The sequence below is a fragment of the Rhincodon typus genome, chromosome 3 (genome assembly GCF_021869965.1).
Source record: "Rhincodon typus isolate 14 chromosome 3, sRhiTyp1.1, whole genome shotgun sequence".
Lineage (NCBI taxonomy): Eukaryota > Metazoa > Chordata > Chondrichthyes > Orectolobiformes > Rhincodontidae > Rhincodon > Rhincodon typus.
Window position 1 is genome coordinate 48,686,351 of NC_063334.1, and position 13,351 is coordinate 48,699,701.

At 40.7% G+C, this 13,351-nt stretch overlaps 1 protein-coding gene across 4 annotated transcripts; it reads left to right on the forward strand.

Annotated features, from left to right (window-relative positions):
- Positions 1 to 6,573: 6,573 nt before the first annotated feature.
- On the forward strand, positions 6,574 to 13,093 carry LOC109912405 (GTP-binding protein Di-Ras2). Of its 4 annotated transcripts, none has more exons than XM_048595423.1 (2): positions 6,574 to 6,871; positions 11,305 to 13,093. In XM_048595423.1, exon 2 carries the CDS (start codon positions 11,330 to 11,332, stop codon positions 11,924 to 11,926), a length of 597 nt encoding a protein of 198 aa, XP_048451380.1. In that variant the 5' UTR covers positions 6,574 to 6,871; positions 11,305 to 11,329; the 3' UTR covers positions 11,927 to 13,093. The 4 variants fall into 4 exon arrangements, with proteins under 4 accessions (XP_048451380.1, XP_020367417.1, XP_048451377.1 ...); XM_020511828.2 differs by having other exon boundaries at positions 6,575 to 6,789; XM_048595420.1 differs by lacking the exon at positions 6,574 to 6,871 and adding an exon at positions 10,380 to 10,679.
- Positions 13,094 to 13,351: the final 258 nt, after the last annotated feature.

The following is a 13,351-nucleotide window of genomic DNA, read 5'->3' on the forward strand; positions in this document are numbered from 1 at the left end:
CCAAACACTGCGGCACACGGGGGAGGGGGAGAGATACCTGGATGCTGTGTTCCAGGAGGCAGTCACACCTAGTAGATTAACTAATGTTAATTCGATCGGTGGGCAGGGACAGCAGTGTGTGACTGCGAGTGAGGCAGGTAGAGGGACCCTGCAGACAGGAACACAGGAGCCGCAGCCCTTGACATTGTCCCACAAGTATGAGGGACTTGCTCCCTGTGTGGATGAGGAACAGGGCTGCAGGAAGGATGAGTCAACTGACTATGGCACCATGGTTCAGGAGGCCATTCAAGAAGGGGGAGCTAAAAGACAGATTGTAGTTGTAGGCGATTCCATAATCAGAGGGATAGACAGTGTCCTTTGCAAGCAGGGTAGAGAGTCCCGCATGGTGTGTTGCCTGGCAGGTGCCAGAGTGCGAGACATCTCTGACCGGCTTGTGACGATACTAGAGAGGTGGGGGGAGGATCCAGTTGTTGTGGTCACATAGGTACCAACAACATAGGCAGGACTAGGAAACAAGACCTGTTTCGGGATTATGAAAAGCTAGGAACAAAATTAAGAAACAGGTCTTCAAGGGTCAGAATCTCTGGATTGCTGCCTGAGCCATGTGCAAATTGGCATAGGGAGGCGAGGATCAGGGAAGTAAACATGTGGCTAAAAGAGTGGTGTGGGAAAGAGGGTTTCCTTTTCATGGGGCACTGGCATCAGTTCTGGGACAGGAGGGATCTATACCGCTGGGGTGGACTCCACCTGAACAGGGCCGGGTCCAGTGTTCTGGCGAAAAGGGTAAATAGTGTGGTCAATAGGACTTTAAACTAGTAAGTAGGGGGGAAGGGAGGAGTGAGCGTACAGGGAGTATAACAATTAATGGAAGGCAAAGCAGCAGGTTAGCAGGTGACGAGGAAGCTTCAACTCCATTGAAAATTAGGAAAAAAGTTAAAGGGAAGGAGACTCAAGAGCTGTTCGTAATGGAGGTGAAAGGACCCAAGAAGAAGTGCAAAAACTGGCATAAGGGCACGTTATCTGAATGCTCAGAGCATACGGAACAAGGTGGATGAGTTGACGGCGCAAATCATGGCAAATGGGTATGATTTAGTGGCCATTACAGAGACATAGTTGCAGGATGGTCATGACCATCCAGGGGTATCAAACTGTTCGGAAGGACAGACAGGAAGGTAAGGGAGGTGGTGTCACTCTGATTTTTAAGGATGATATCAGGGCAGTAGTGAGAGATGATATAGGTTCTACTGAACAAAAGGTTGAATCCATTTGGGTGGAAATTAGGAATAGCAGGGAGAAGAAGTCACTGATAGGTGTGGTCTATAGGCCACCAAATAATGACATCGTTGTGGAGCGGGCAATAAACATAGAAATAGCTAATGCATGTAAAAATGTTACAGCAATTATCATGGGGGATTTTAATCTACATATCGATTGGTCAAACCAGGTCAGTCATGGCAGCCTTGAGGAGGGGTTCATAGAATGCATCTGCGATAATTTCCTTGAACAATTTGTAATGGAACCTACTATGGAGCAAGCTATCCTAGATCTAGTCCTGTGTAATGAGAAAGGAACAATAAATGATCTCACAGTTAGGGATCCTCTCAGAAGGAGCGATCACAGTATGGTTGAATTTAAAATACAGATGGAGCGTGAGAAGGTTAAATCCAGTACCAATGTCCTGTGCTTAAACAAAGGAGACTATGATGGGTTGAGGGAGGAGTTAGGTAAAGTAAAATGGGAGCAAAAACTTTATGGTGGGTCAATTGAGGAACAGTGGAGGACTTACAAAACGATTTTTCGCAGTGCTCAGTAGAAGTATACTCCAGTGATAAGGAAGAACTGTAGGAAAAGAAATAGTTAGCCATGGATGTCGAAGAAAATAAAGGAAAGTATCAGATTAAAAAAAAAACATACAAAAAAGCAAAGATTAGTGGGAAACTAGTAGACTGGGAAATCTTTAAAGGCCAACAAAAAGTCACAAAAAAAGTTATAAAGAGAAGTAAGATAGATTATGAGAGTAAACTAGCTCAAAATATAAAAACAGGCAGCAAAAGTTTCTATAAATATGTAAATCGTAAAAGTCTGGCGAAGATAAACATTGGTCCTTTAGAGGATGAGAAGGCCAATTTAATAACTGGGAATGAGGAAATAGCCGAGGCATTAAACAGTTATTTTGTGTCGGTCTTCACAGTGGAAGACACAAATAACATGCTGAAAACTGATGACAAGAAGGTTATAGCAGGTGAGGACCTAGAAACTATCATTATCACTAAGTATGCAGTGCTGGGCAAGCTAATGGGGCTAAAGGTAGACAAATCTCCTGGCCCTGATGAAATGCATCCTGGGGTACTAAAAGAGGTGATGGGGGAAATAGCAAATGCACTAGTAATTATGTACCAAAATTCACTGGACTCTGGGGTGGTTCCTGCAGATTGGAAAACAGCCAATGTGACACCACTGTTTAATGAAGGATTTAGACAAAAAGCAGGTAACTATAGGCCAGTTATCTTAACTTCGGTAGTGGGGAAAATGCTTGAATCTATCATTAAGGAAGAAATAGCAAGACATCTGGACATAAATTGTCCCATTGGGAACACCCAGCATGGGTTCATGAAGGGTAGGTCATGTTTAACTAATTTGGTGGAATTCTTTGAGGATGTTACTTGCATGGTGGACAATGGGGAACCTGTGGATGTGGTGTATCTGGATTTCCAGAAGGCATTTGACAAGGTGCCACACCAAAGGATGATACATAAGATGAAGTTGCACGGTATTACAGGTAATGTATTGGCATGGATAGTGGATTGGTTGACTAGTAGAAAGCAAAGAGTAGGGGTAAATGGGTGTTTTTATGGTTGGCGGTCAGTAGCTAGTGGTGTGCCTCAGGGATCAGTGTCAGGACCGCAATTGTTTACAATGTACATCGATGATTTGGAGTTGGGGACTAAGTGTGGTGTGTCAAAATTTGCAGATGACACTAAGATGAGTGGTAGAGCAAAGTGTGCAGAAGACACTGAAAGTCTGCAGAGGGATATAGATAGTCTAAGTGAGTGGGCAAAGGTCTGGCAGATGGAGTACGATCTTGATAAGTGTGAGGTCATCCATTTTGGTAGGAATAACAGCAAAATAGACTATGTTTTAAATGGTAAAATATTGCAGCACGCTGCTGTGCAGAGGGACTTGGGTGTCCTTATGCATGAATCGCTAAAAGTAGGATTTCAGGTGCAGCAGGTATTTAAAAAGGCAAATGGAATTTTGTCTGTCATTGTTAGAGGGATACAGTTTAAAAACAGGGAGGCTATGCTGCAGCTATATAGGTTCCTGGTGAGGCCACACCTGGAGTACTGTGTGCAGTTTTGGTCTCCTTGCTTGAGAAGGTATATACTAGCACTGGAGGGGGTGCAGAGGAGATTCACTTGATTGATTCCAGAGTTGAGAGTGTTGGATTATGAGGAGAGACTGAGTAGGCTGGGATTATACTCATTGGAATTCAGAAGAATGAGGGGAGATCTTATAGAAACATATAAGATTATGAAGGGAATATATAAGGTGGAGGCAGGGAGGTTGTTTCCACTAGCACGTGAAACTAGGACTAGGGGGCATAGCCTCAAAATAAAGGGAAAGCAGATGTAGGACTGAGGTCAGGAGGAACTTCTTCACCCAAAGGGTTGTGATTCTGTGGAATTCCCTGCCCAGTGAAGCGGTTGAACCTACCTTGCTGAATGTGTTTAAGGCAAGGCTAGATAAATTTTTGAACAGTAAAGAAATTAAGGGCTGTGGTGTGCGGGTGGGTAGGTGGAGCTGAGTCTCAAAAAGATCAGCCATGATCTTATTGAATGGCGGGGCAGGCTCGAGGGGCCGGATGGCCTACTCCTGCTCCTAGTTCTTACCTTCTTAAGTAATATCCTTACTGAAACAATTTTAATGTTTATTCATGATACTTGTTTGAATGAATAATTTACAGCTTTTTCTGTAGAAAATTGTGAAGATAATTTGTCTTTCCCAAATCTGAAACATACCCGATGAATGGCTAATTGTCTTTCAGAGGCATAGAAAATTTTGACAATTCTTTCTTTGTTCAATATATTTGAAAAATATTTTGGGACATAGATTTCTAACACAATTTATAATTCTACTGATTTTGCAGTAAGGATGCTGTAATCACACATTGGACTCTAATTTAAAGTGCTTCATAATTTGGAATTGGCGATATTCTACACTTTACCATAATAAATTGCTTACTTTTATTTATAATATAATTATGAATTACAAATAAAAAAAACTCTTCACAGTATCTCAAGCTTAGATGCAATCCTGATACAACACTATATTTGACTTGAAAGAATATTAGGCATAATAAATTGTGCTAAGAATATTCATTGCCAACACTGTCTTTTATTCAACCAGTTATCTAATTTCATCTTTCATAATATTTTAAACTTTAGTTATTTGTAACACAGCAATATAGATAATATTTTGGAATAAAGTTACCATTCTTATGCTCCCCTATGGTCAAATAAAGCTCCAACCTCCTTTTTCCTTACATTTAAAGGCAATTTTATTTTATTTTTAAAAATTCTTTACATATAGTATTGCATATTTTATTTTCCAAAGGTGCCCAGGGAGCTGCTACTCAATGCATCAACAGTGTTTCAATAGATAGTTATACAACAGGGAACTCTATTCATGTTACATTTAACTGGGGTTTGCAACTGTGTTAATTATAATTATAATGGTAGGTATATCTTTTCTTATGTGATTTTATTTGCATTAACATCTCTGGAAAAGAATTCAGTGCTCAATTGAATTGATGATTCAACTGCTCAATAATATTAGCAGTTGAATCATCATCAAATTAATGATTGCATCTAGTTGATGATGGACTTGCTTCCATTATTGAAAAGTGGTGCAATGAGCATCCTCTTGCATATGCTCCCTCTCCACCCCAAAGACATAGTTTGTATGTAATATATCTTGGTATAATTTTCTTCTCTCCTAATTACTCAGTTGATCAAAATCGAACATGATGTCCCTCCACTCCAATTCATAGGTTCTGAAAGTGCTGATAAATGTAATGTGTGACCTACATACTCTGTCACATATGGGGCAAGCGATGTTTATGGGTTAGATAGATGAGTTGTTTGCAGGTTTGTGAATTCCCCTTGATGTCTCAACTTTGCCTCTGCACATTCCCAGTGAAGTCTATCAATGTGTTTGATACCTTCCATATTGCACAGTTACTAGTCATGAGCCAGTGGTGGGGATATTTGATTTCTCCAGGGTTGTTTTAAGGACACCTATAAATCATTTACATTGTTTACTTTTATTTATAACATAATTATGAATTATAAATATAAATATAATTATAATTATAATAATATATAATAATACATTATATAATTCTATATTGGGGAGGCGATGGCCTAGTGGTATTATCACTGGGCTGTTAATCCAGAGACCCAGATAATGTTCTAGGGACCCATATTCAAATCCCACCATGGCAGATGGTGGAATTTGAATTCAATAAATATCTGGACTTAAGGGTCTAATGATGACCATGAATCCATTGCCGATAGTCAGAAAAACCCATCTGGTTCACTAATGTCCTTTAGGAAAAGAAACTGCCATCCTTACCTGGTCTGGCCTACATGTGGCTCCAGATCCACAGCAATGTGATTGACTCTTAACTGCCCTCTGGGCAATAAATGAAGCCTAGCCAGCGACACTCTCATTCCATGAATGAATAGAAAAAATATATATAAATCTCCTGTTGCAATAGAGTTCCAAGTGAACAATTGTTTTTGGAGTCTTTGTCATATGAATGTCGTAAGAATGTGTCCCACCCAGTGAATTTGGTATCTAGTGGTTAATACCACAATATTACTAAGGGTAGCTTGGGAGAGTATGTGCTCGTTGCACTGTCTTTCTTGTCACTTGATTTAGAAGATCTTGTGATGGCACCACTATGGCCTGGATGCATATGGCAATCGTCATTAAACTTTCAATACAGAGTACTGTTGTGAAACTAATCAGAATTATAGATTATTTGTTGGGGATTTGTCTAGGAAGTTGGAAAATGTGGCATTGTAACTTTATTAGAGAAGGACTCTTCTTGCATAGCTAAGAAGAAAAAAGCTGCAAGTGGGTAATCTCCTGAGCACTAACTCAATGTGCATCGCCATAAAAAAAACATTCCGGTGAGTGAGGACAGGATCAGTTCAGCTTGGATGTCCCCGGTCAGCAACAGTTAGAAAGGTTTACGTGATAAAGTGGTAATTTGGTAAGAGTACAGCCAGGGCCCGTGCACCAGTGCGCGAGCGTGACTCAACTCTTTCTGCAAGGGTAGACAATGAGAAAAATTGTTTTCAGTCGTGAACCTGTTATTAGGATCGATTTCAATACATCAAAAAGCCTGAACTTCCAAATACGTTTTCCCAGAAAATCTCTAAAGATCTCCCATTGTTCACTCAGCAGATTGTATTATTCTGCAGAGAACGGCGATGGCATTAAAGTACAAGCGACTCTTATTGTGAAATGAATCAGGTGCCATCTGTCGACAGCAAAAACAGGAGGTGATCTAATCCGATATCCTGGGCCGAGAGCAGAGCACTGCTTCATTCTCCGCCCCCCGCGCAGAACACAGGCGGAAAGCGGTTCATCACACACTGCACCAGATTGGTTTCCATTCTCATTGCTGACACCACTGCAGGTAAAATATTGGACTCGTCGCGGCGGCATGTGGACCTTCCGATCATCCTTCCCAGTTTAATCAGCGGAACCCTTCTGAAGGTAAAGTGTTCGACAGTTTCCGTGCATGGAAATAATTAGCGGGCTCATGGGCATAGCAAATGATTCAAAGACATATAACACGGTAATTACGACCTTGCTATTAGTAATTAGCAAATTGGCAGTTATTGGATGTATATTGCAAATAAATCGGACACGGCGTACTTTCTGGGAAAGGATGTATGTATCTACCGGTTTAGAGCACAGCCGTTGGTGACGCCTTTAATTGTACTAGCCTGAAGGTGAAGGAACCGGTACCCGATGGAGTCCCAGCATTTCCTGGATCTCGGGAATGGGTGTGCCCTTGCTTCGGTTTTGCAGAACGATCAGACTTTCATTTTAAATTAGACCAAATTTCAACAATTTCATTACAAATTACAGATAAAATCTATGATCAAATGAATCCAATTGTCTGGTATTGTGGTTCCGTGTGTGACGCTTTAATTTTACCTTTTATTAAATATGTCGAATGCAAGATGTTTAATTATTGGGGAACTATATCTAGTGACGGGACCCTTGTGCCAAAAGCTTAAAAATGTTGCATGATGGAACGTCGTCCAATCTGACAATAACATCGCCCCTTAAAACTGCATTTTAAATCTAGATTGATCTAACAATGAGGCGCGGAATCCTCTTCCGCAGTGTTCACGTGTGCCGATCAAGAATTCTTCAGCTCATTTTGCAAAGAAATGATGGATGTAAAGATCAGTCTCAATCAATTATAAAATTGCTGAATTGGAAACTCCTAGTGTGGTTCGGCAATGGATTGCGACCACGATAGCGTACCGGGTTATGACCATTCTGTCAGCATTGTATGGATATTACCATTCTTGGAGAATGTAGCCTAGCCACTATTATTCAGACTCAATATTGTGCAAGATGTATTGCCCTCTTGGGCATTTCTGGAATTTTAACTGTGCTGCTCCTGCTAGGCTTTGCTGAAAGGAAGAGGAAAGAATGGGGCATATAATCACATGGCTAAGGACTAACTGAGGTATAAATGGGCTAGAGGTTTGAGGGATGACGCTACCTCCAACTACTTCTGACCCACCCTGTTACGATGAAAATCAAAATAATAATGTAACTGATAATTAAACAGCCACTAGCATCCCTGTCAGAGTTATGTTTCTGGAATGTATCAGCGATTTATCGTTTACTTGCTACATCTTACTTTTGGAAGTCAATCAAAGCCGAGGGGTGCCTTTAGTCGCAGTGATTTATTGACAGAATTTTTAACCTTCAAAATCATTTACTCGCGACTCAGAACTTCAGTTTCAACTTTGCCCCATTTTCCAACAAAGAATATTACTCTCAAGAGTATGTATATCACTTCCAATTGCGTTAAAATGGCACAATTAACTTCTCACAACCCAGTCTATATTTCTGAGGACCTTTCATTTCCCAATAGAGGGAACGAACGGTGACTCAGACCACAATGCGCATTGTGTATGCACCTCTTGGCTGCACCCAGGATTTTAATCGGATTCACTGTATTGCCCCATTTTAAAAAAAAAGGAATTTGGCCGTGGCTCAGGTCCTAACGGTAGATATTTCTCCCTCTGTTATACATAAGGTTACTTAACTGGAATCCAAAACGAATGCAACTTTTTCTCTGGCTCTCAGCATTGTATATGGCTGCTGAACTTTCTTCCGATAAATTTCTTCAGATAAGGTCCAAAGATTTGTAGGTTTGGTGGATTGGCCATGCTAAATTGCCCATAGCGTCCAGGGTTGTGCAGGCTAGCTGGATAAGCCGTGGGAAATGCAAGGACACAGGGATAGGGTGGGGGTGGATCTGGGTGGGATGCTGTTCAGAGGGTCGGTATAGACTCGATGGGCCGAATGCCCTACTTCCATACTGTAGCGATTCTACGATTCTATGAAATACATAACACTGAATAGCCTACTTCTCCTGAAATAAGACAAAACAAAACTTAAACATCTAATGTTTGAATTTGTCAGCATTTCTCCTAATACTGCCTTTTTAGACCGCATTTATGATTTTTTTTTTAAAAAAATGTGTATTCGCTGTTCCTGAAGTGACTTGGGAGGATTGGCTGCCGAATTGTTGGGAGTATCAACCCTTTGTTGACTTCCAAACCTTGATGGCATTGCCACTGTGACAGAACTATTCCAATTATGGTAGAAAATTATGCGTGTTAGAGGTCATCAATAGCTGGCTCTGTTTTGTTTTATAAGCTTTGTCTATCCCAAGCGCAACATCTGTATCCCTATGTGTTGATATTTGGAAGTATTGGATATTGAGAGGCTTAAACTTCTCTCTACCTCTACCGAGGTATGGTAGGGTAGTTTAGCCAGTTATGTCAAAACAGATTACTGAGATGGACATTAGATGTGTTCAAATTAGATACGTCTTCGCCACGATGTAAAAAGTATTTGAATTCCTAAATGTGTCTTTGATGACATACTTTTGAATTGTCTCATTGTAGTCTTCTGAAACTTACTGATCAAATATAACGAACGCAAAAGTCTAATTTTTCTAAACAACAAAACAAAAGCATCAAATCCCTGTGTGTGCGTTTTGAATGCTTCAGAAATTTGCCCTTTAGTTTCGTAGTTGAAAAGTAATCATATCCCAGATTAAACATGGCAGGTTAGTGAGTAATAATTGACCTTTGGTAATCAGAAACCAATTGAACATGGTTCCATTGTTCATCTGAAATGTAGCTGATGATTCGCAGGCTCTGTACTTAACTGTTTATCTTGCATAGTTTTTTTTTTAGATAAGTATCTAAGTTGTTGGTTTGTCAAAGCAATTTATTATCCACGCAAGGCAATAAATGGCCATTTGTACTATCATGTGTTGAACAAAAAGCATGTACGCTTTTCAGTGGAAAAACATAAACTTCGGCGTAATTTAAAACGTCATTAAAATGGTTCCACGAGACCTTTTTTTAAATGTATTTGAATGTTTGTTCAGGTTCGAACGACTCATGAATGGATCCCCCCAAAAAAGTAGAAAGGACGACCAAAATGAGTAGGGCTCCTTAATTAGGCAGATTTATTGTCAGATATTGATGTGCAAGATTCAATGTAACTGTAAAGCCAGCTAGCGTTTACTGGTCGATGTAGGAGTGTTATTTTTCAGTCAGGCTGCGCAGTTTGAAAGCCCCGTGGCTATTCTACTTAGGCTGCACTTTAGGGAGCTGGACTGACGCGCTCTAATTGGTGGTGATGATGGCCCTTGAAAATGGATGAATTGCAGGTTATACAGTGAATATGAAAGCTTGTCAGTGCTTACAGACGAGAAAAACAACTGGGAAATTAGAATAAAAAAATGCTGTAAGCATTAGGTCTGCGAAAAGAAGTGAAAAAAACTCGATGTGAAAACGCAGTCTTGAAAATACGCAGCAGGTCTGACACAATCTCAAAGGGGGGATTGGACAGATTAACGATTGGGGAGTACACTTTTCAATCGGAAACCTAAACCGATCACTCCTTATCCAGATGTTGACTGACTATACCTAGAATTTGTTTTTCAAATTAAAAAAAAATCAAATGCCTGCTATTTGCAATTCCCTAATCCACCCACTTGTTTAATTTTTATGACAGCGCCTTTAAAAATAGTTACTAGATTTTACAAAAGCAAAGATTTGTGCTGACCAAACTGCCTGTTATCGTGCACGATTAAATGTTGATTTAGAAATAGTATATTTTTTAGTGCTGACGGTGCGGATTTGATACGTGCTGCGGTCCCTCGCTCTTTCCTACCCATGGAAGAATTATTAGCAGCACTGGTTCGAATTTAACAGATCCATGACCCTCGATGCAGTATTCTGACAACCAGCACCCAGACGTAGCAGTCAAAATTGCTGATGACGATAGTCATATCCCCGTCTCCCCGATCACACAGAGCGTTCTAAACAAACCAGGTACGTAATAACATCCCTGCATAGAAAACTCCCTGCTGCCTTAAATATAGGACAGAAACTCCCCCAGCCCTTCTGGCTCTTCCACAATTAATCATGTGCAACCTTTAGCAACGATGAGTCCTCAAGATTGAGCGCAGCGCGGCTCGACGCAAGCAATTGGAATATTGTAGCTTTCGTTGTCTGGTAACGTAACTGTTTCATTTATGTTTTAAAATTTTAGCATGCCATAAGCAGAAGCTGTATCGTAGGGTTAGGGCCGTGTGTGTTTGGAGGTGGTCTTTTTGAAAGGGGCAACGGTGTGGCGCGTGTTCTGCGCCGATTTCTGGTCCCCGGTGATCCGTGCCTTAGATACGAAGGCGGCCGACTGAGAATATGCACTTCCTCAACGGCCAACTGCTCTGAGCAGCCGGGCAGTGCAGCGCTGAGCCGGTACAGTTAGCTCAGACACGCTCTCCTAGAAGAGGAGAATGTAACTGCACTCCATCAGCCCGTCCGACTAGCTTTGAATCTACAATGGATCTTAACGTGGATAAAACGGGAAATATTTATATTAATTATATATATGTACGTATACACGTTTACGTGACCTGAGTTTGTGTAATCTGTTCTTTCCCTTTGACTGTAGGTGATAGTCTAAGGCAGCCTGCAAGATGCCAGAACAGAGCAACGATTACAGGGTTGTAGTATTTGGAGCGGGGGGCGTGGGGAAGAGCTCGCTGGTCCTGAGGTTTGTCAAAGGGACCTTCCGTGAGAGCTACATCCCCACCATTGAAGACACTTATCGCCAGGTCATCAGCTGCGACAAGAGCATCTGCACTTTACAGATCACGGACACCACGGGAAGTCACCAGTTCCCGGCCATGCAGCGGCTCTCGATCTCCAAAGGACATGCCTTCATCCTCGTGTACTCCATCACTAGCAAACAGTCTCTGGAAGAGCTGAAGCCCATCTACGAGCAAGTGTGTCAGATCAAGGGGGACGTGGAGAGCATCCCTATCATGCTGGTGGGCAACAAGTGCGATGACAGCTTGAGGGAGGTGCAGGCCAGCGATGGCGAATCCCAAGCCAAGCGTTGGAAGTGCGGCTTCATGGAAACCTCGGCCAAGACCAATCACAATGTCAAGGAACTCTTTCAGGAACTGCTGAATCTGGAGAAGCGCAGGGCAGTGAGCCTACAGATCGACGGCAAGAAATCCAAGCAGCAAAAGAGGACAGAGAAACTCAAGGGGAAGTGTGTCGTTATGTGAACTGCCTCAACCCAATAACAACAAAAGACATACATTACCTTCTGGACACCGAACTGAGCAGATTCACAAAAAGGGGTCGGCTCGGAGGAAAGTGACCCTGTCGCAACCGCGTGGGTTTATCTCGAAAAGGAAACATGCAGTTTTTAAAATTTCTTTTAAACCGAAATTAAGTTTCAAAATAAAGTCCAATTTCTGAACTGTCACTTTGCTATGATGGACGAGGTGTGCATTCATAAATGATCTGAATGCAGCACGGATATTTATATTCCAGAACGAAGCAGCTAGTAAAAGCACATTCATTTTGAAGTATTCGGTCGTGGATTTTTTTTAAAATTTATTAAAGCATATGGACATATTCACAACAAATAGCACCTTATTAGCGCGAGCAGATGAACATTAGGCCTTTTTTCGAAGTAAACGAGGGAAATAGTTTCAATCAATATGGTTAAATGTCATAATAATGGACTGTTGATTTAAGCTATTTCTACAATAAATACATTTGAACTTGCATGATGCTTTACATTTAAAAACAGTCTGAAGTCAATGCAGAAAGTTCAATCCTGGTGAGTTTCTCACAACAGCAACACTTTTCCTTGTTTCTGCAACCCCCCACCCCGCCAAAGGCAAGAGAGGGGATTATGGGAAAATCAAACAATGATATAGTACATGATCTTGCGCATCTTCATTCATTTAGCATAGCATCAATTAATCAAGAAATAATTACACTGTATTCTCTTTTATTTATTTAATATATATAGAGAGAGAAGGTTTGTATAACTGTAGATCACTTTTCGCTCTCAGTACACGAGAAAGGAATTAACAGGGAGAAACTTTCAGACTAAAAAGCAAAAACAACAAAAGAATTCGGTCTAATGTTATTCCTCATTTGAAGGAAGTCCACAGAAGCTGAAATATATTCAACTAAAGTATTGATCCCAAGGACGGAAAGGATAGCTAATTTGTACAGATTAATTCTTCCAAACACTCCACATCGAAATGTACTCTTTGTTTTGTGGAGCAACTTGCTATAATATGAACATAAAGCAATTGTATTTATTCTTTTTCCGAAGCATCGAAGTATATTTCATTATTGTTATTTAAATGCCTGTACATAGTCATCTGTGCCTACACTTTCTATATTTTACAGTCCTACGCTGTACACTTCAAATCGACAATAAAATATTTGAGTTTATCAAAGTTGTGTGCGCGTTTTTAAAGAACGCTTTAATACTGACCGCAAGCCTCCACCTCAACATTGTCATAGAACAATAGTGCCATAAATTATATTCTGCAATTCTCATTATAAATCTATATCATAAATCTGAAGGATGTGGCAAGGGTAAGTGTGTTATAAACTGATACAATAATATGACATTTGATAGCTTGCATTGTTTCCATCGAATTTGAATAGATTTGTTTTGGAAA